At 42.9% G+C, this 20000-nt stretch overlaps 2 protein-coding genes across 5 annotated transcripts in view; one reads left to right on the top strand and one right to left on the bottom strand.

Annotated features, from left to right (window-relative positions):
- Positions 1 to 15529, bottom strand: part of fhl3b (four and a half LIM domains 3b) — a 95107-nt gene extending 79578 nt beyond the window's left edge. The window contains exon 1 of the mRNA XM_060886333.1: positions 15461 to 15529. The gene's annotated coding sequence lies outside the window, so the exon portion shown is untranslated. The remainder of the gene's footprint in view (positions 1 to 15460) is intronic.
- The window catches only part of trappc9 (trafficking protein particle complex subunit 9), a 201686-nt gene that overhangs the window by 46615 nt on the left and 135071 nt on the right, over positions 1 to 20000 (top strand). For all 4 annotated transcript variants that reach the window (XM_060886331.1, XM_060886330.1, XM_060886329.1 and 1 more), the window contains 2 exons: positions 4545 to 4671; positions 8998 to 9143. In XM_060886331.1, the coding sequence (XP_060742314.1) occupies positions 4545 to 4671; positions 8998 to 9143 (273 nt within the window). The remainder of the gene's footprint in view (positions 1 to 4544; positions 4672 to 8997; positions 9144 to 20000) is intronic.

Genomic DNA, 20000 nt, shown 5'->3' with positions numbered 1-20000 from the left:
TACATGCACACAGATCCCCCCCCCCCCCACCATCCTTTTTTTTTTTTCTCTCTCTCTCTCAGGCAGTAAACTTATTTGTAAAATGAATCTTATTTGATGGAAAAGCCCCTTAAGGCATGGTATCTTCCAGCCTTGTCGAGCCTCTGACTGCGCCGACTCGTTTTGGCACTGGATATATATTTCATCTTTAATCTTTGAAAAATGAGAATCAATACCATGTGCCCTGTTAGATCACATCCTCTTTTGTCCTGCTCCCAGTCTGCTGTCACTGCACCTTGCCAAAGCATGAAGAAATGAGAGCTATCGATTCAGCGCAGTTCTTTCTTCTTTTTTTCTCAAGGCTTTGTGTAAATAGCGTGTGTCAGCCAAACTCCAGCTCTCTAACTCTACCCCACTGTTAGAGGAGGAGATTCTATCAAGAGCAATATCAAAATCCTGCCATTCTTCTCAATCCCAAGTATTAGGAGAGGATTAGGATATTTCAAGTGGATTTAAATAGACCCCCTATTTATGTAATGCTAGACGAACTCTAGTAGTAGTATTAGTAGTAGTCTAGTGGTGCTCCGTCAGATGTAGCCATGTTCTAGTATGTGTAGTAGTCTTGCTATAATAATGCAGCAGTAGGAATAGTCTGAGTAGTTTGAGGGTAGAGAAGTGTAGTGGTAAATGGAGCTGTGGTAGTCTGATTATAATAGTGTAGTGGTAGGTGGAGGTATGGTAGTTTGGGAATAGTAGTGGAGTGGTAGATGTAGTAGTCTGAGTAGAGTAGTGAAGTAATAGGTGTGAGGTTATAATATGTTGTGGGGATTGTAATTTGTTGTAAGTGTGCTAGTCTGTGTAGTGTGGGTATATTAGTGTAGTAGGTGTGGTTGTCTGGGTATATTAGTGTAGTAGGTGTGGTAGTCTGAGTATAGTAGTGTAGTAGTAGGTGTGGTAGTCTGGGTATAGTAGTGTAGAAGGTGTAGATTTCTGGGTATACTAATGTAGAGTAGGTATGATAATGTGGGTATTGTACTTTAGTGGTAGGACAGTTGTGTAGTAGTAGGTGTGGTAGTCTGGGTATAGTAGTGTAGTAGTAGGTGTGGTAGTCTGGGTATATTAGTGTAGTAGGTGTGGTAGTCTGGGTATAGTAGTGTAGAAGGTGTAGATTTCTGGGTATACTAATGTAGAGTAGGTATGATAATGTGGGTATTGTACTTTAGTGGTAGGACAGTTGTTCTGTTTATAGTAGTTTAGTGTCGTGATAACAGTGTAGTGATAGTTGTAGTTGGTGTAGAGAAATGTGCAGGAATGATTTGAATATATAGTAGTGTAATAGGTGTGGTAGTCTGGGTATAGTAGTGTAGTAGTAGGTGTGGTAATCTGGGTATAGTAGTGTAATAGGTGTGGTAGTCTGGGTATAGTAGTGTAATAGGTGTGGTAGTCTGGGTATATTAATGTAGTAGTAGGTGTGGTAGTCTGGGTATATTAGTGTAGTAGGTGTGGTAGTCTGGGTATAGTAGTGTAATAGGTGTGGTAGTCTGGGTATAGTAGTGTAGTAGTAGGTGTGGTAGTCTGGGTATAGTAGTGTAATAGGTGTGGTAGTCTGGGTATAGTAGTGTAATAGGTGTTGTAGTCTGGGTATAGTAGTGTAATAGGTGTGGTAGTCTGGGTATAGTAGTGTAATAGGTGTGGTAGTCTGGGTATAGTAGTGTAATAGGTGTGGTAGTCTGGGTATAGTAGTGTAATAGGTGTGGTAGTCTGGGTATAGTAGTGTAATAGGTGTGGTAGTCTGGGTATAGTAGTGTAATAGGTGTGGTAGTCTGGGTATAGTAGTGTAATAGGTGTGGTAGTCTGGGTATAGTAGTGTAATAGGTGTGGTAGTCTGGGTATAGTAGTGTAATAGGTGTGGTAGTCTGGGTATATTAGTGTAATAGGTGTGGTAGTCTGGGTATATTAGTGTAATAGGTGTGGTAGTCTGGGTATATTAGTGTAATAGGTGTGGTAGTCTGGGTATAGTAGTGTAATAGGTGTGGTAGTCTGGGTATAGTAGTGTAATAGGTGGCATAGTAGCTCAGATTAATTCAGAGACGATCACAGTGACTGTTGTTTAACTACAAACAGACATCGATTCTTTACCTACAAAGTCAAAAAAGAGAGTTAGAGCTGCTGTATCAAGAGAATTTTAAATATTAGAGCTTCACAAACACATACCTGTTGTGCCAGAATGTAGTGTTCTCACTTACAGGTAGGACTGCTGAGAAGCCAGATTGTGGAAATCTGTGTGTACAGTCACCTCAGTAAGGATTGGAATGTCAATGCCAGCTCTTTTGTTTTCGCTGTGCGTTGAACACCTTTGGGTTTGAGCTCAAACAAGGAATATGAGATGACAGGATTTAAAATTGAACTCTCTGATATTTACATCTAGTTGTGTTAAAAAACTTAATTTTTGTACCCAATTTTTAGGTGAGCAAAAAGTATTGGATTAAAGTAAAATAACAAACACTTATTATTTGATTCCATATTTCTTGGTTGCAATAATTGCACCAAGCTGGTGATATAGTGACCTCACCATACATGGGTGGGTGTCTATCTTCAGCTGAAGTGAAATACTGCTCGATTGGTTTAAGGTTAATTGGCCACGTTCACACCGCAGGTAAAAGTGGCCCAAATCATGTGACCAGGTCAGACTTCTTCAGGAGTAGTGTGAACACTCAAATCTAGCCCAGATTGATTTTTTCAAATCAGATTCAGACCACTTCCATATGTGGTCCTGAATCAGACCCAAATCTGATTTTTTTTTTTTTCCAATGTGGCCGCAGTGTGAACAGCCGAGGTGGATTTGATGCGACTTTTACGTCAATCTACATCGACATTCGTCACAATTATGCGCCGACGAAATTTTTTTTTTCTTTTTGCGCCGGTGAAAACGTGACACAAACGTGACTGGTAACGTGCGTGTTAAGAGTGTTATATAAAGTGGTTACGTGAACCAGCTCATAACGTTTGCATTGAATACATCACATTATAGCATTACATGATATGTTTGCTTGCACCAGATGATACAATACTTCCTCCATAACCTCGCCAACTTTTTAGCGCAACGGCGTGCTGCGTGTGACGTCATTGTTATTGTTCGTTTGCACACGCGGGTCAGTTCGAAAGAGCAAACAGTTCACACTGGTATCTGATATAGGCCACATTTTAAAAGGTAATGTGAACAGCCATACAAAAAAAAATCAGATCTGAACAAAATATCCGAATCAAGCATTAAGACTTGCAGTGTGAACGCGGCCATTGACTCGGCCGGTCGACAACCTTGAACATTTTCCACAGATGACGTCCTTTGACAAGTTGGCATTGTGTTGGCGTTCGGGTTGTTGTCTTGCTGCACAATGAAGTTCTGGTCTGTTGTCTCAGTACTGGGATAGGAGTGTGTGTATGGAGTAAGAGAGATCAGAATGCAGATGAGGAACTAGAGCCATGAGCCAATGGACACTACAGTAAAGTGAAGGACTCGGCATAAAGTGATGGATTAACATCAATTTAATTAAGTGATTTATACTCCTATAATTCAGTTATCTTTCACACCAGATCCATCGCAGTGACTGAAACGTGACCTTCCTCCCTTCTGTTTCTTCTTTAGTCACAATCGAGGCTGGATCTCAGCGGTCTTCTGTTCAGCACAGCTCCAAGCGTTTTTGATTGTCTCACCCCCCATCAAACCCGTCTTGCTCACGATCCACCGCAGCTCAGATAATTTGGCTCATTAAATTCGTATCTCACCACGGGTGATGGCCTCTCGAGAGCAGGAGGAAACTGATTTCCCCCCAGAGGCTCTTAAAAAGTTCGGCGTTTCATTTGCATGGCAAGATTTTTGCCATCTTCTGATTGGCAGCGGAAACTTTTTATTTATTTATTTATTTATTTATTTATTTTTTCCTTACCCTCTGTCTTTTAGATAGAAATGGCAGAGGACAGCATCTGAGTTTTTAATTTAAAAACATTTATTTCATTTTTTTAAATTTATTTATTAAATTTATTTATTTATATCACTTTATATCATGTTCTGTACCCAGACATAGATAATAAAATGGGAATAAATACAAATATTAATAGCACACAATGATTCTTATTGCTTCTAGGAAAAGATGGTTTGGGATGAGTCAAAGTCCCAAAGTGATGGAGTTCAGCCTTCATAGTCATTTTTTTTTTGTTGCTAAAATTCAATGCTAAAATCTCAGAAATAATGTAAGAAATAATAATTAAAATTTAACATATTTATAGTTTTATAGAATTTGACATATTCTTACATATACCATGAGATTACTTTGCTCAATTAACTTTCCCTCACACTTGGACTTCACCTGTATTTCCAATTCTGCTGTTTCATCAACAAGAAAATTAAAAATTGCAAATGTTAACCTGTCTTTATTTTCCTTCACCTCGGTATGAAATGTAAGAAGATTTGAAGATTACAGCTGCGACCATCACACCGATTATTTGTGTAGTTTATCTCTATTTCTAACGCTTGTCCTTTCGTGCGTTTGTTTTCATGTCCACAGAAAAGAAGGAGGTGACTCAGAGTCTGGAGAACTACACGTCTAAATGTCCCGGAGGGATGAATGTCATCACGCTGCCAGACGGACTCAAACTGGCCCCGGTGCCCCTGACCAAGCTGCCCATAGTCAGGTAAGTCAATCTAGTGAACATACAGCTACGTGTTTTACGATATGTAGGATTCGTAAGTGTTGATTAGTTATAAGGTTTTTAGTAAGCTGTCAATTAACCATCAACAATAGCATATTAGACCACACACAGTTTTCAGATTCAGCTGCTGATTGAGAGTTTTAGAACGTCTATTTTTTAATGAAACTCTACTGAATTTGCAAAGTAACATGTCTAAAAAGGAGACATGGAAGTAATGGGATATATATATATATATATATAAAATGGGATATACATATATATGTGTATATCCTGAGGCATCTACAGATCTACCAGCTCCAGTTAGACTCTGTAATACTAAAGAGGAGATGTGAACTCCGTGTGATCTTTTAAATGAATACAACATTTATCAGACTGTATATTTGTAATCACACCCCCAGTGTCACCCATATGAGGATGAGGTTCCCCCTTGAGTCTGGTTCCTCTCAAGGTTTCTTCTTTTTCCATCTAAGGGAGTTTTGCTACTGCTGCCTGAGTCACCTCAGACTTGCTCATAGGGGATAAATACATACACATTGTGAACTAAATATATCTAATATTAATCTTGAATTTTGCATTCTATTAATCTTTATATCATTCTTTATAATGACCTTTTGTTCTATGTTTATGTAAAGCTGCTTTGAGACAATGTCAATTGTAAAAAGCGCTATACAAATAAACTTAAATTTAATTGAATATATATATATATATATATATATATATATATATATATATATATATATATATATATATATATACACACACACACTCACCGGCCACTTTATTAGTCCAACTGCTCATCAATGCAAATCTCTAATCAGCCAATCACATGGCAGCAACTCAATGCATTTAGGCATGTAGACATGGTCAAGACGATCTGCTGCAGTTCAAACCGAGCGTCAGAATGGGGAAGAAAGGTGATTTAAGTGACTTTGAACGTGGCATGGTTGTTGGTGCCAGACGGGCTGGTCTGAGTATTTCAGAAACTGCTGATCTACTGGGATTTTCACACACAACCATCTCTAGGGTTTACAGAGAATGGTCCGAAAAAGAGAAAATATCCAGTGAGCAGTGGGCAGTTCTGTGGGCGCAAATGCCTTGTTGATGCCAGAGGTCAGAGGAGAATGGCCAGACTGGTTCGAGCTGATAGAAAGGCAACAGTAACTCAAATAACCACTCGTTACAACCGAGGTATGTAGAAGAGCATCTCTGAACACACAACACGTCGAACCTTGAGGCGGATGGGCTACAGCAGAAGAAGACCACACCGGTACTAGTAAGGTGTACTTAATAAAGTGGCCGTGTGTGTGTGTATATGTATATATATATATATATATATATATATATATATATATATATATATATATATATATATATATATATATAAACAGCACTGATTTATGGTGCATGGTTCATGAGTCCAGTTCATGGGGAATAAAGAAGGTTTTGAGTTCCAAAAATGATTCAACCACAAAAGATTATAACAATTTAAAATGTAAAAAAAAAAAAAGCTTTTTCCTTTTGGACCAACCTCTCAGTTTCCCTTAGTTTCTCTGCTACGTAAGTCATGTGCTGAAGTTGAAAAATTTCCTCAATTTGTTGGAGGAAAGCGATTTGAAATTTCCTCCCCGACGGCGTCGAATCTCACATCATGTCTTCGTCTTCTCCTCCTTAGCGCTCCGTCTCTGTCTCTCTTTCCTCTCCCCCTAAAACGCTCGAAGTTTTTACATGGCGGTGTGACTGAGACCCTGTGTGCACAATTACTTTTAATGAATTATCACTTTCCTTGCTCTCCGTTTAAGAAATCATTGTCTTGTTAGAAGAATAAATGTCACCGTTAACGGCCTCGGCTAGCTTTGGCATTAGCATTCTGCCACATTTGGGCTTGTAAGATTAAAGAGTTCATTTTGAAGCGGCGCAGCGATGCGGTGCTCTCTGTCAATCTGGGATCCCCCTCTGACACCTTGACGTGTCAATGTAAAGCTCTTTACTTTGTTGGAAGAAAGATTGTATTTAATTTGCATCACTGTGTACTGTAGGTGTACGATTACCGGCTTGTAGATGAGCATCATATCAGTGCTCACTCTCTCTCAGAGAAATATCTGTGTAGATTAATACATTACGTGACATTTACGCCCTTTGGCAGACGCCCTTACCTTCCGATTTGTAGTCAGTTTGCCTTAGCCAATGAGCTGCCACATTCCATCCCATCACGTTATGTTTCTCAGAAATCAAAACTGGTCTATAAATACAAATTAGTTTTGGTGATATCCACCTCGTCCATTTTCTCTAAGATTTATCCATAGGGTTAAGGGGAACGTGACTTCAGGGGTCCAGGGCGCAATCCGGGAGACACCATGGATGGGTTTGTCCATCATTGGACACATTCACACACTCCAGACATTTCAGAAATGCCAGTCAGCCTACACGGCATGTCTCTGTGCTATGTGAGTCTATGTGACGTGACGTACGGCTAAGTAAGGTGACCCATACTCGGAATTGGTTCTCTGCGTTTAACCCATCCAAAGTGCACACACACAGCAGTGAACACACACACACACACACCGTGAACACACACCCGGAGCAGTGAGCAGCCATTTATGCTGCGGCGCCCGGGGAGAAGTTGGAGGGATTCGGTGACTTGCTCAAGGGCACCTCAGTCGTAGCTGGCCCGAGACTCGAACCCACAACCTTAGGGTTAGGAGTCAGACTTAGGAGTCTAATTAGGCCACGCCTTCCCCCTAGAAGAAGAAAACGGAGAACCTGGAGGAAACCCCTGGAGCACCGGAAGAATATGCAAACTCCACACACACACACAGGGTGTTTGTCTTTGGTGATTTATAAAAGGGCAAAACATTGTGAGCGTCCAGATAAACAGTATCTAGTACTGTATATAGCCCACCCTCTACTGTATAGAGGTGTGTCTTGTTCCTACAGTAGTATCTGTTTAGCCGACGTGGTCTGTTGGTTGTGTTTTAGCTGTGCTTCTTCCTGTACTTTATTCTCAATTCTTTTTGTAGAGTGAGCCATTTGTAAAAGGTGCGTTTTTCCATGTAGGTAGGTTTTGCTAACTCAAGAACGCTATTCTGTCTTTATACACCGACAGGTCTTTTCCCTCAGTAAAAGGCCATCCGTTATCCGTTGATCTATCTTGTTAAGTTGACGCTAAAGCTAGTGCGTCTTCGTGTCTTCTTGTTGAAATGTCAGGAAAAGATCTCCAGCGTTCCTCCTTATTTCTCAGGCAGAAATGCCCGTCCGTTCAGCTTGCCACTGATTCTCTCATCTCGCATCTTCCCAGTTCAGCACTTCCACTGCACTGTTGGAAACTTCCTGACCCTGCTGAGCAGTAGTACCCCGAGGCTATGTTGGTCTCATGCTGTAGCAAAGCACTAAAAACACCCACACTGTGGATAAATGAAGGAAAACGCCAGTCTTTTCCTTCCACAAGCGTCTGTTAGGCTTCTGCTGACAGCACATGTTTTTAGGTGGCGATGAAGGTGGCTCACTGATGTCCGATTCACTGGGAGTTGACATTTTGTTCTAATGGCAGAATGCTGGATGCTTGACTACCATGAAATGTCAGTAAATGAGCTGTTTTTCTCCATTCCAAACCCTTTTATTACTTTGTTTGCCAACATTCTCCAGAAAAAGTATGCGTTTGGTTGTTTAGACGGCTTCTTCCTGTGAAAATGGGCGGGTCTTAGTCATGTATCGTAGAAGAAATGTGCCAGGCTCTTTAGAGAAAGCTAAAACTTTATCACCGACTTGTGATACGTGACGTGACATACGGCTAAGTACGGTGACCCATACTCAGAATTCGTTCTCTGCATTTAACCCATCCAAAGTGCACACACACACACAGCAGTGAACACACACACACACACACACACACACACCGGGAACACACACCTGGAGCAGTGGGCAGCCATTTATGCTGCGGCGCCCGGGGAGCAGTTGGGGGGCTTCGGTGCCTTGCTCAAGGGCACCTCAGTCGTGGTATTGCCGGTCCGAAACTCGAACCCACAACCTTAGGGTTAGGAGTCAAACTCTTTAACCATTAGGCCACGACTGCCCGATACTTGGTGTAACTGTGATTAAATGTGGTGCAACTTCCTGTAGCACTTCCGTAACCGGTGGAATAGCACGGCTACCGTAAATACACTAACAAACGTGCGTTTAGAAAAAGTGTCACGCCGCACGTGCCAGAGAGATAGAAAGATAACTGTCTTAGGCCTGAATCAGTTCATTAGGAGTCTGAATCAATTCTTTTGGTTAATTTACTATTAATACTCCTCCCGGTCCTCTCTTTAGGTCTGTGTCTCTGCTGAATCTGCCTGCGAGTCTTCGTCCACATAAAGTGAAGGGTCTGCCCGGGCCGAACGTCAGCTCCGCCAGTCCTTTCATCTACTCTCCTATCAGCATCCACAACAGAGGAGAAGAGAGGTCCAAGAAAATCGGTGAGTGACCAGAGCCTGTTTTCCAAAACCTCACTTCCTTCCATTTCACAAGTTTTTTCATGTCTGTGTGTAGTGAGAAGAGTCTGAGCTGTAGGATTTGCACTTCTGAAAAATCATGGACAGGTCCTAGAACTGTTCCACTGGTTACTTCAAGATTCCAATAAGGTTGCTGTAGAACACGTATATACAGTACACCGCAGTTCAAAGGGTTACTAAAACCGAAGACATGTTCAAGAAGATTTTCTAGAAGGTTCTAGCCTGACTGTTCTACCATGTTCCCTTCTAGACCTTCACTGTTCTATGTTCTGTGATGTTTACCAAAAGTGTTTAGTAAGAGTGCACTAGAACCACAATAGATTGCAGGTGTGGTCTAGAACCGCTCTTTAAGGCCCGGAGATGTTTAAGGTCAGACATCACTGTGGTTTTCTATAGTTCAAAGGGTTCTGTTTTTATAGTTCAAAGGGTTCTGTGGTTCATGGAGCTGTTTAAGAACTCCACTCAGTTCAAGAACACCACTGCTTCAAGTCTTGCTGTGTTTTACGAGCTGACTCGGGCGAGGGTGCTGTAGAACCGAAAGCCCAACTCGGTTCGAAGAACTCCGAGAATAGACGTAGACGCGTTCTAAAACATCGGATTGTTCTAGAACACCAGAATGTCAAGCCTTTAGGTGTCTTACGAAAACAGAATCGATTGAGGTCTCTTGTGGAACCGAAACTCGGGAAGGTTCTGCGATTTTATACGTAGCTTTCGGAACCATGTTCTGATTTAGAACATGATAAACTCAGTAAATGCGCATTCAGACTCGATGGATTGTGGGGATCATAGAGGTGTTCTAGAATTTTGTTCCGTTCAGAGAATCATAGACGTGTTCAAGAGCCCTGTCCTAGAACACAATTGCCCCTTTTCCACCGAGGCAGTTTGAGTGCAGGTTCGGAGCCTAATTTAGAACCAGTTCTTTCTTTTTCGACAGCCAAAGCACCGGCTCTGAACCAGGAAAAGTGGTTCTTAAGTAGCACCAAAACGTTGCTGGTCTAGACTTAAGAACTTCTTGTGTCAGGGGCTGTGGGCGGGGCTGTGGGCGGGGCTACTGTTAGCGCATTTGATAATGTACCTTAAGTATACTAATGTTTAATACACTTTTACTTTTCCGCGATATGATACATTATCAGCACACATGATAGTAAGTAGCTACATGCTAAGGCTAACTTTTTTCTGTGTTAATGATAAAATAACGTTATGTACTCGATAACAACCTCCGTTTATACAGATTACATGGAGCTGCACGTACACGTTGGATTCGCCGCGTTTGGGTGTTAATGTAGGTTCACAAAGCCATGAGCAGTAACAGTAAAGCAACATCCGCCATTGATGATGTGTTTGTGTTTGTCGCTGCTGCGCTAACGTTGCTGGTACACGTGAGACATATACAGTGACGTCAGACTCGGCTCTGTGATGCTCTCTAGCCAGTGGAAAGACAAACCGGTTCTTAGAAGGTTCGCCAGTGGAATCAACTTTGAACCTCTTCCTTTCCTTTCTCCTCTGGGAAGGCTTTCCATTAGATGCTGGAACGTGGCTGTAAGGATTTGTGTTCATTCACAAGACAGAGCAGGAGCGTTCTTGAGATCAGACACTGATGTCAAGGTGTTGATCGGACCCCACTTCCAGTTGATCACAAATGTGTTGTGTGGTTGAGTCAGAGTCAGGGCTCAGTGCAGGACATTCGAGTTCTTCCACTCCAACCTTCACCTCCACACCATGTCTTCATGGAGCTCAAGTGCATTGTCATGGTGGAACAGTGTCTATAGTTCAAGTGAATTGAAATTGTAACGCTATAGCAATCAGCAATTTTTTTCCAATTGTTTGCAGGTGTTTCCAGTAATGGAGAGAGTGGGAAAGAGGTAAAGAAGCGAGTGCAGGCAGGTTGGAATGGGTGGAGAAAGGTGTCAGGAGTTCTGTGTGATAGGAAAATATCAGCGAGAATCAAGGGGAAGGTGTACAGGACAGTGGTGAGACCAGCCATGCTGTATGGTTTAAAGACAGTGTCACTGAAGAAGAGACAGGAGTCAGAGCTAGAGGTAGCCGAGCTGAAGATGTTGAGGTTCTCTTTGGGAGTGACAAGATTGGACAGGATTAGGAACGAGTACATCAGAGGGACAGCCCATGTTGGACGTTTGGGGGACAAAGTTAGGGAGGCCAGATTAAGATGGTTTGGACATGTTCAGAGGAGGGAGAGTGAGTATATTGGTAGGAGAATGTTGGACATGGAGCTGCCAGGCAGGAGGCAAAGAGGAAGGCCAAAGAGGAGGTATATGGATGTAATTAATGAGGATATAAAGTGTTGAGGATGCAGAAGATAGGGATAGGTGGAGAGAGATGATTCGCTGTGGCGACCCCTGAAGGGAAAAGTCGAAAGGAGAAGTTGTTGGCAGGTGTTTCCACCATCACCTCAGTTTTCCGGTTCTTGTCTAAAATTTTGTGGAACCTGACAGGGTTTTCTCCTGCCGTAGCCTTTACTCCACAAGGCTCTGTGTGTTGCACGTTGTCGACTTGCTTATCTGCCGATCACGTTCGTAAAGAGCGGTTATTTGAGAAACCCGCTGCTTTGTGTTGCACTGACAATGCTGTGGAATATAAGTGAAAAGAAAATTTCCTCAATGAAGCAGATACACACAACAGAATCGGAATGTCTCAGCGGCGTCATTCCGTCTGAGCTCACCTCAGAATTCTTTAGAGCCTTCGTCCATGGTCGCTTCCTCTGTCTGTCTCTTTTACTTTGCTTTTTAATTACGAATTGTTAGCGTCCTTCGGAAGTTTCTGTCCTGTTCGATCATGCCACCACCCCCAGTTTTCTGTTTTTCCTAAATTACCACCGAGTCGGGTATTTATTTCAGCGTATTTATTTTTGGATCCTGAGAGCTCTGAGGATCTTGGCAGCCATTCGTCGTGGACAGATGGCTGTTCTGCATGAACTTAACGCCGCTCTTTCAAAAGAAATAAAGTTGTGCGGTCTTTAGGCTGCCAGCTTCTTGCTCATCTCGGCTCTTGCTGCCAAGCGAGCACGCCATCGATCTCGGAGGCAGCGTTAACACAAGCTTTGTGCGTTTTCTGTGGTATGGTGACCATGAGTGAATTCCCTGTGTAGCTTCTGTAGTTCTGGATGTAGATATATTTTCCTGGCAGGGCTTTTGATGGTCTGGGTGACTCTCAGCACACACTTCTCCAGTTAAGGGCTAAGAGTAGGCTAATGAATCCAGCAGTCGTGATCTTCAGCTACGTCTCGAATTCAGAGGAGAGACAAAAGTGTGTCCATGAAGATGGAAGAGTTAGAGTTGAAGAGTCTGTAGATAGACATCTCTACGGCTGTTGTAGTGTAGACCATGAAGAGCCACTTAAGGTTAGAAGAATGCGTAGCCATGTTTCTTTATCCATCTCCGTCCTAACAGTTTTTGGTTGCTTCAGCATGAATTAAAGCACTAATGTGCTGGAGCTACATCGTTGTGTCGAAGTTTTGTATATTAAAGTGCAATATCTCATCGCTTCGGTGCCGAGCTAGCGTTCAGGCTCCACCCCTTTTATATGGCGAACATTTAGTACCCATTACAACATTCTGTGTTCTTGTAGTTTGTAGTTGGCATTTATAGTTATATTGTGGTATGACTGTGATACAACAGTAATAAATTATGGGTGCGAATGTATACAGAAAGAAAGGAAAAGGTATGCAAGGAAGAAAGGAAAAAAGAACGAAAGAAAAAAACTAAACCCGGGAGAAAAGAGAACACGAAAGAGAAGGACTGAAAGAATGAACAAAAAAGAAAACAAATGAATGAAAAAGAACAAAGGAAAGAAATGAAAGAACGAATAAATGAAAGGAAAGACTGAAGGAAAGCATCAATAAAGAACAAACAAAAGAAAGCAGTCCTTTAAAGCAGGTTATTTCTCTCTGAGAGAAGATTGTTGCGATTTTATTTTTTGGCCCAACTTTATTAACTAATACTCCAGAAGTTTCTTTATGCCTGTGTCAATTTGGTTTGTAGCTCCGCCCACATGAACTGAACCGGTAAAAATGTAGACGTAGCATTTTTATATAAAGACATCTTTTTTTTTTCTTTTGTCCTCTGCACCTGCTTTCCCATAATGCCGTGCGTGCAGGGTCTTTATGCCCAGCAGTCACCTTTAAAACATCTCTATGTTTAAATCATCAAAGTCGGAATCAGTGACAGTGTTTTAGCTGCATCTGATTCACTGCCTCAATTTACCTTGTAACACACACTACACACACACCGCACACCACACACACACACACACACACACAAACACACACACACACACACACACACACACACACACCACACACATCTGGTATGTATGTTCAGATCAGCCATTGCTGGCTAAAATGACTTGTTTACCAGCAGATATAAACACACAAACGCACTGTTCTGTGTGTGTGTGTTTGTGTGTGTTTGTGTGTGGGGTGTGTGGTGTGTGTGAGTCTTTTCTTTATTTTTCATGTGTGAATGTGTGTCAAGTTTTTTCTGCCCTCCTGGCATTTTCTGTGTGTTTGTGCGTGTGTGAACATGGCTGAGTCACATACATACACACAGACACACACACCAGATGTCTGTGGAGAGAAGACCTTTATCAAAGTGACACACACACACCTACACACACACACACACACACACACACACACACAGACATTCTGTGCACATTTACAGTTGAAAGTGAAAGAAAATCAAAATAAAGAAAATGAACATTGATATGATAAAATTGGGAAGATAGAAAAAATACAGAATATAGAAACAAAAGACGAAGGAAGAAAATCCCAAAAGAAGGACAGTAGAAAGAGAATGAAAAAGACATCAGATCAGTTTTGGTGGAATCTTCTGTCCTCTAGTTTATAGTCTTATGTGCAGCTGGGGATCTTTTGATGGCTGCCTCTGTCTTTTCCTCTCATCACCTCACTGTGGAACTCATATTTAGTGCTTTAACCAGCTTTAGTGGAGTTTTCTCTTAATCCATCCATCCATCAGTCCAACCAACCAGTAATAATCACCTCATAACTAGTGTCCATGTATGTTCTCCATCCATCCATCCATCCATCCATCCATCCATCCATCTCGTTCAGTTTCTTATTATACCTTTTCCTTCATCACTCAGTATAGTTCCATGTTTTTTTATAGAGAACCCTAACGCTGTGTCCATGCAGAATGATTGACATCTGAGTGTAAATTATTTCACTTGATAAAGTGTGTGTGTGTGTGTGTTTGTGGGTGTGTTTGTGTGTATGTGTACGTGTGTGTATGTGTACGTGTGTGTATGTGTACGTGTGTGTATGTGTACGTGTGTGTATGTGTACGTGTGTGTATGTGTTTGTATGTGTACGTGTGTGTATGTGTTTGTGTGTGTACGTGTGTGTGTGTGTGTGTGTATGTGTATATGTGTGTATGTGTGTGTGTGTGTGTGTATGTGTATATATATGTGTGTGTATGTGTGTGTACGTGTGTGTATATATGTGTGTGTATGTGTATATATATATGTGTGTGTGTGTATGTGTATATATATATATATATGTGTGTGTGTGTGTATATGTGTGTGTGTGTATGTGTATATATATATGTGTGTGTGTGTGTGTATGTGTATATATATATGTGTGTGTGTGTACGTGCGTGTGTGTATGTGTGTGTACGTGTGTGTGTATATATGTGTGTGTACGTGCGTGTGTATATGTGTGTACGTGTGTGTGTATGTGTATATATATATGTGTGTGTACGTGCGTGTGTATGTGTGTATATATATATGTGTGTGTGTGTATATGTATGTGTGTGTGTAGTAGAGACCCTATGTTACCCCACATCTCCCTGTCCTGGATCATTCATTAGTGTTCCATAAGCACACACTGACTTGATTGATCAGGGCTTTAATGTGAAGTAAACTGTTGGGTTCTTTAAGGATCTTCTCTCAGGTCTTCTTTTAGAATCTTAATGTCATCTCCTCTAATTGTCATGCTGAGCCGCTCTCGGCTGGAATGAGACTGAACTGGCACTCGTCTCTCTCTCTTTCATTTTTCCTCTCTCTCTCTCTCTGTCTGTTTCTCCACAGGAGGCAACTCTGCACTTAGCTGGAACCTCACTGTCTGCCCATCTCTCATCATCTTTCTTTCTCTTTCTTTTCATTTTTTCCCCATGTTCTTTTTCTGCTGTTTTTCGTACCAACTTCTCCGTGTTCTCTCGTCTTATTCTGCCTTCCTCATGGTCTTGTTGTCATTCTGTTACTCCACAGGATGCAGAGGGCTCGCCTCTGATCTCATCTCTCTCTCTTTTGCTCTCTCTCTCTCTCTCTCTCTCTCTCTCTCTCTCTCTCTCTCTCTCTCTCTCTCTCTCTTTTGCTCTCTCTCTCTTTCTCTCTCTCTCTCTCTCTCTCTCTCTCTTTCATCTTTTCCCCTTTTCCATTTTCTAATTTTGCCGTATCCTTTATTTTTGCTTATTTATTTTAGTTCACATTTAACACCTCCTGCTTTCCTCTTATTTATTTATTTTTTTTCATTTGTTTCTTAGTCTCATTTTCTTCTCTTTTTGGCCAGTTTTTCTGTCCTTCTTCTCTCACTTTTTGAATAATGTTTTATTTTATTTTACTTTTAATTTGCTATTATCCTCTGTGTGTGTGTGTGTGTGTGTGTGTGTGTGTGTGTGTGTTTACAGCGATAAATAACATGAAAGAAATGAAATGATCAGATTTTCACATCCTAGGGATTCAGGTGTATTTGAGGTTTACATTAGGGGTTCGAGTCAGGATTAGCATCGTGTTTGAGGTTTGTATTCAGGTCTTGGTTGGAGCTGAGGTTGAAAAAAATGGTGAACATATCAATTGATTTATTTTTATATGTGCTGAGGTCCGTGTCTAATGACACGCTAATCATTAGACCATCAGCACGCTCATAAAGTCCTCGTGCCTTGTGAACACGAAGATTAAAGCCTGGCGTCAAAACTAATTTTAGAGTGATGTTGCTTTGGGTGATCATCAATGGCTGACAATCGCCGAAGTATTTACACCACAAGCCTCCAGCTAAAGTGTGTGTGTGTGAGAGAGAGAGAGAGAGAGAGAGAGAGAGTGTGTGTGTTTATTTGTTTCTTTGCTCAAATATGACCTGATAGTAGACATGAAGGTCCAGACTGTGGATTCTGTTCCAGCTTTATTAACCTGCTGGGATTCTCCTGCTGAACTTCTCTTCGCCACTTTGTCTGTCAGGAAACATCATTCAGTAAGAAAAACAAGCTCCTGAGATCTCATCCTTCTGCCCGATTCTACATGAAGAGCAGCTCGCGGCTGACGCAGCTCACTTCAGGTCTGAATAATTGAGGAGAGCCCGAGAGGAGCGGCGTGAAAGCCGTTATCTCCTCTCTGAATGGAGAAACTCAGCGTGGCCAGGATTAACAAAGCTCTGAGCTCATCTTTAAATCTGATCACTCCAAAGCATTCAAACTGACATAATCCACCACACACTTAACACCACAAGCCTGTTCTTAATCACTTAAGTCAGTAAAACTTTCCTCCCTGTGCTCAGGATGTTCTCAGACTTGGTCAGAACTTCTTCTTAATATCACTTTTAACATGAAGTCTTCCCTTCTGATTGACGTGGGACAGTTTAATCTGTTGGTTAGCAGAAGATGGAGAAGTCTGTCTAAGTATTGTGTCTGATCTTTAGTTAAGATTAGACATTTCTTTAGGTAGGACCTTAGGAGCAGAATAAGGTTGGGGTTTGGGTTAAGATTAAAGTTTGAGTTTCAATTAGAATTTTGATCACGGTTTTGTTTAAGTAAGGATTAGAGTTTTGTTACACTGCCACCCCTACGTGATACACCGCCACCCCTACGTGATACACCACCACCCCTACGTGATACACCACCACCCCTACGTGATACACCACCACCCCTACGTGATACACCACCACCCCTACGTGATACACCACCACCCCTACGTGATACACCGCCACCCCTACGTGATACACCACCACCCCTACGTGATACACCACCACCCCTACGTGATACACCGCCACCCCTACGTGATACACCACCACCCCTACGTGATACACCACCACCCCTACGTGATACACCGCCACCCCTACGTGATACACCGCCACCCCTACGTGATACACCACCACCCCTACGTGATACACCGCCACCCCTACGTGATACACCGCCACCCCTACGTGATACACCACCACCCCTACGTGATACACCGCCACCCCTACGTGATACACCGCCACCCCTACGTGATACACCGCCACCCCTACGTGATACACCACCACCCCTACGTGATACACCGCCACCCTAGTGCAATACACCACCACCCCTACGTGATACACCGCCACCCTAGTGCAATACACCGCCACCCCTACGTGATACATCGCCACCCCTACGTGATACACCGCCACCCTAGTGCAATACACCGCCACCCCTACGTGATACACTGCCACCCCTACGTGATACACCGCCACCCTAGTGCAATACACTGCCACCCCTACGTGATACACCGCCACCCTAGTGCAATACACTGCCACCCCTACGTGATACACCGCCACCCCTACGTGATACACCGCCACCCTAGTGCAATACACCGCCACTCTTTTTTGATACACCGCCACCCTAGTGCAATACACCGCCACTCTTTTTTGATACACCGCCACCCCTACGTGATACACCGCCACCCTAGTGCAATACACTGCCACCCCTACGTGATACACCGCCATCCTAGTGCAATACACCGCCACTCTTTTTTGATACATCGCCACCCCTACCTGATACCCTGCCACCCTAGTGCAATACACTGCCACCCCTATGTGATACACCGCCACCCTCATGTGAGACACCATCACCCCTACATGATACACCGCCACCCTTGTGTGATACCCTGCCACTCTTGTGTGATACACCATCACCCCTACATGATACACCGCCACCCTTGTGTGATACCCTGCCACCCTTGTGTGATACACCATCACCCCTACATGATACACCGCCACCCTCGTGTGATACACCATCACCCCTACATGATACACACTGCCACCCTCATGTGATACACCATCACCCCTACATGATACACACTGCCACCCTCATGTGATACACCATCACCCCTACATGATACACACTGCCACCCTCATGTGATACACCATCACCCCTACATGATACACACTGCCACCCTCATGTGATACACCATCACCCCTACATGATACACACTGCCACCCTCATGTGATACACCATCACCCCTACATGATATACCGCCACCCTTGTGTGATACATCCCCACGCTCTTTTGATACACCACCACCCCTACGTGAGAGACACCGCCACCCTCTTGTGATACACCGCCACCCTCTTGTGATACACCGCCACCCTCTTGTGATACACCTCCACCCTCTTGTGATACACCGCCACCCTCTTGTGATACACCGCCACCCTCCTGTGATAAACCGCCACCACTGTGTGATACACCTCCACCCTCGTGTGATACACCGCCACCCCCACATGACAGGCCAGTGGCCTCACGTCTTACTCCATCAGCCCGATCTAATACTAATATAAAAATTATTTTCCCTTCTTTCATTCATTCCTTTTTTCTTACTTAACAAGTCCATGTTTATATCATGGTGCCTGCCGTACTCGTGTAAGATGACTGTATTTGCTCATTGCACAGTTAACCCTTTATTTCCGCTTTGTATTACAGTCTGTAAGGAATGTATTGTGTCCTGAAACAGCACGGATCCCTCTAGCTTTTTAATCTCAGCTAGGAAGGAAGACCTTGAGAAACAGTTCTGTGCTACTTAGACATTTATTTAGAAATCTAAGCGAAGTGGGTCAGTTATTGCTGGGATAGTTTAACACAGCCTTAGCCCGAGTCTGACCCTGATTTACAGACGTAAACAGAGCCTGCAGGTGAATTGGGAGCATCGCCATGGTTATATTTATCTTTCCAGACTTAGACTGATGACTGGTGTAGTGGGAGAACAGCTCACACACCTTTATTAATAAAACACACACACACACAAAATCCATCCATCCATCCATCCATCCACCTATTCATTCATCAGTCCACTCAACAGTCCACTCGTCCATTTCCCTCCCTCCATCCTGCCTTTATGCTGATTATGTATCTTGTGTGTTTTACACTACTTGAGCACAAGCATGAGAGTTACCGTTTATGTCTGACTCATTGTGGTGATCTGTTATTGCCACTCATGACGTCTTTAACGTTTCCTACCATCACGTGTATGCAGCGTTCTGGTTGGTGTTTGTCTTTGTGTTCCTGGGTGGATGTCATGCTGCAGTATAGAAATCTCTGGAGTTTATGGTGGATTCACACTTTGTGCATTTAGCCCAGAAAGCTATTACTGTAGAAGTGTGAAACAGTGTGAAAGGCTTTAAGGCTCACATTAGAGCACATCGGTCTTCTGCCTCTCGCTTGTGCTTGCTGGGTGTAGTGCAAAGCGTCACGACTGTGTCAGACTGTGGGAGGGAGGGAGGGAGGGAAGGAGATGAATGAACGTGTGAATGAATCCTGAAGCTCTGTTCCTCAGCCCCACCTCATTAGTCTTGTGGAACTATTCATAACATATATAGCGTGAGGTGAGAAATTACCAGACACGTCTTGTAGAAATGTGTACAAGACAAACAGCACCCTCACGTGAAACACTGTCAACCTCACGTGATACGGCGACATTCCTACGTGATTCTCACGTGACATACAGTCACCACCAGGTGATATGACACAATGCACTGCTACCCTCGTGTGATACACTGCATTCTCCTGTGATACACCTGCCACCTTCGTGTAATACACTGCCACCCTTGTGTAATACACCCCC

The sequence above is a fragment of the Tachysurus vachellii genome, chromosome 14 (genome assembly GCF_030014155.1).
Source record: "Tachysurus vachellii isolate PV-2020 chromosome 14, HZAU_Pvac_v1, whole genome shotgun sequence".
In the NCBI taxonomy this organism is placed as follows: domain Eukaryota; kingdom Metazoa; phylum Chordata; class Actinopteri; order Siluriformes; family Bagridae; genus Tachysurus; species Tachysurus vachellii.
The sequence above is the reverse complement of the archived record's forward strand: the minus strand, read 5'-3'. Positions and strand labels throughout refer to the sequence as shown.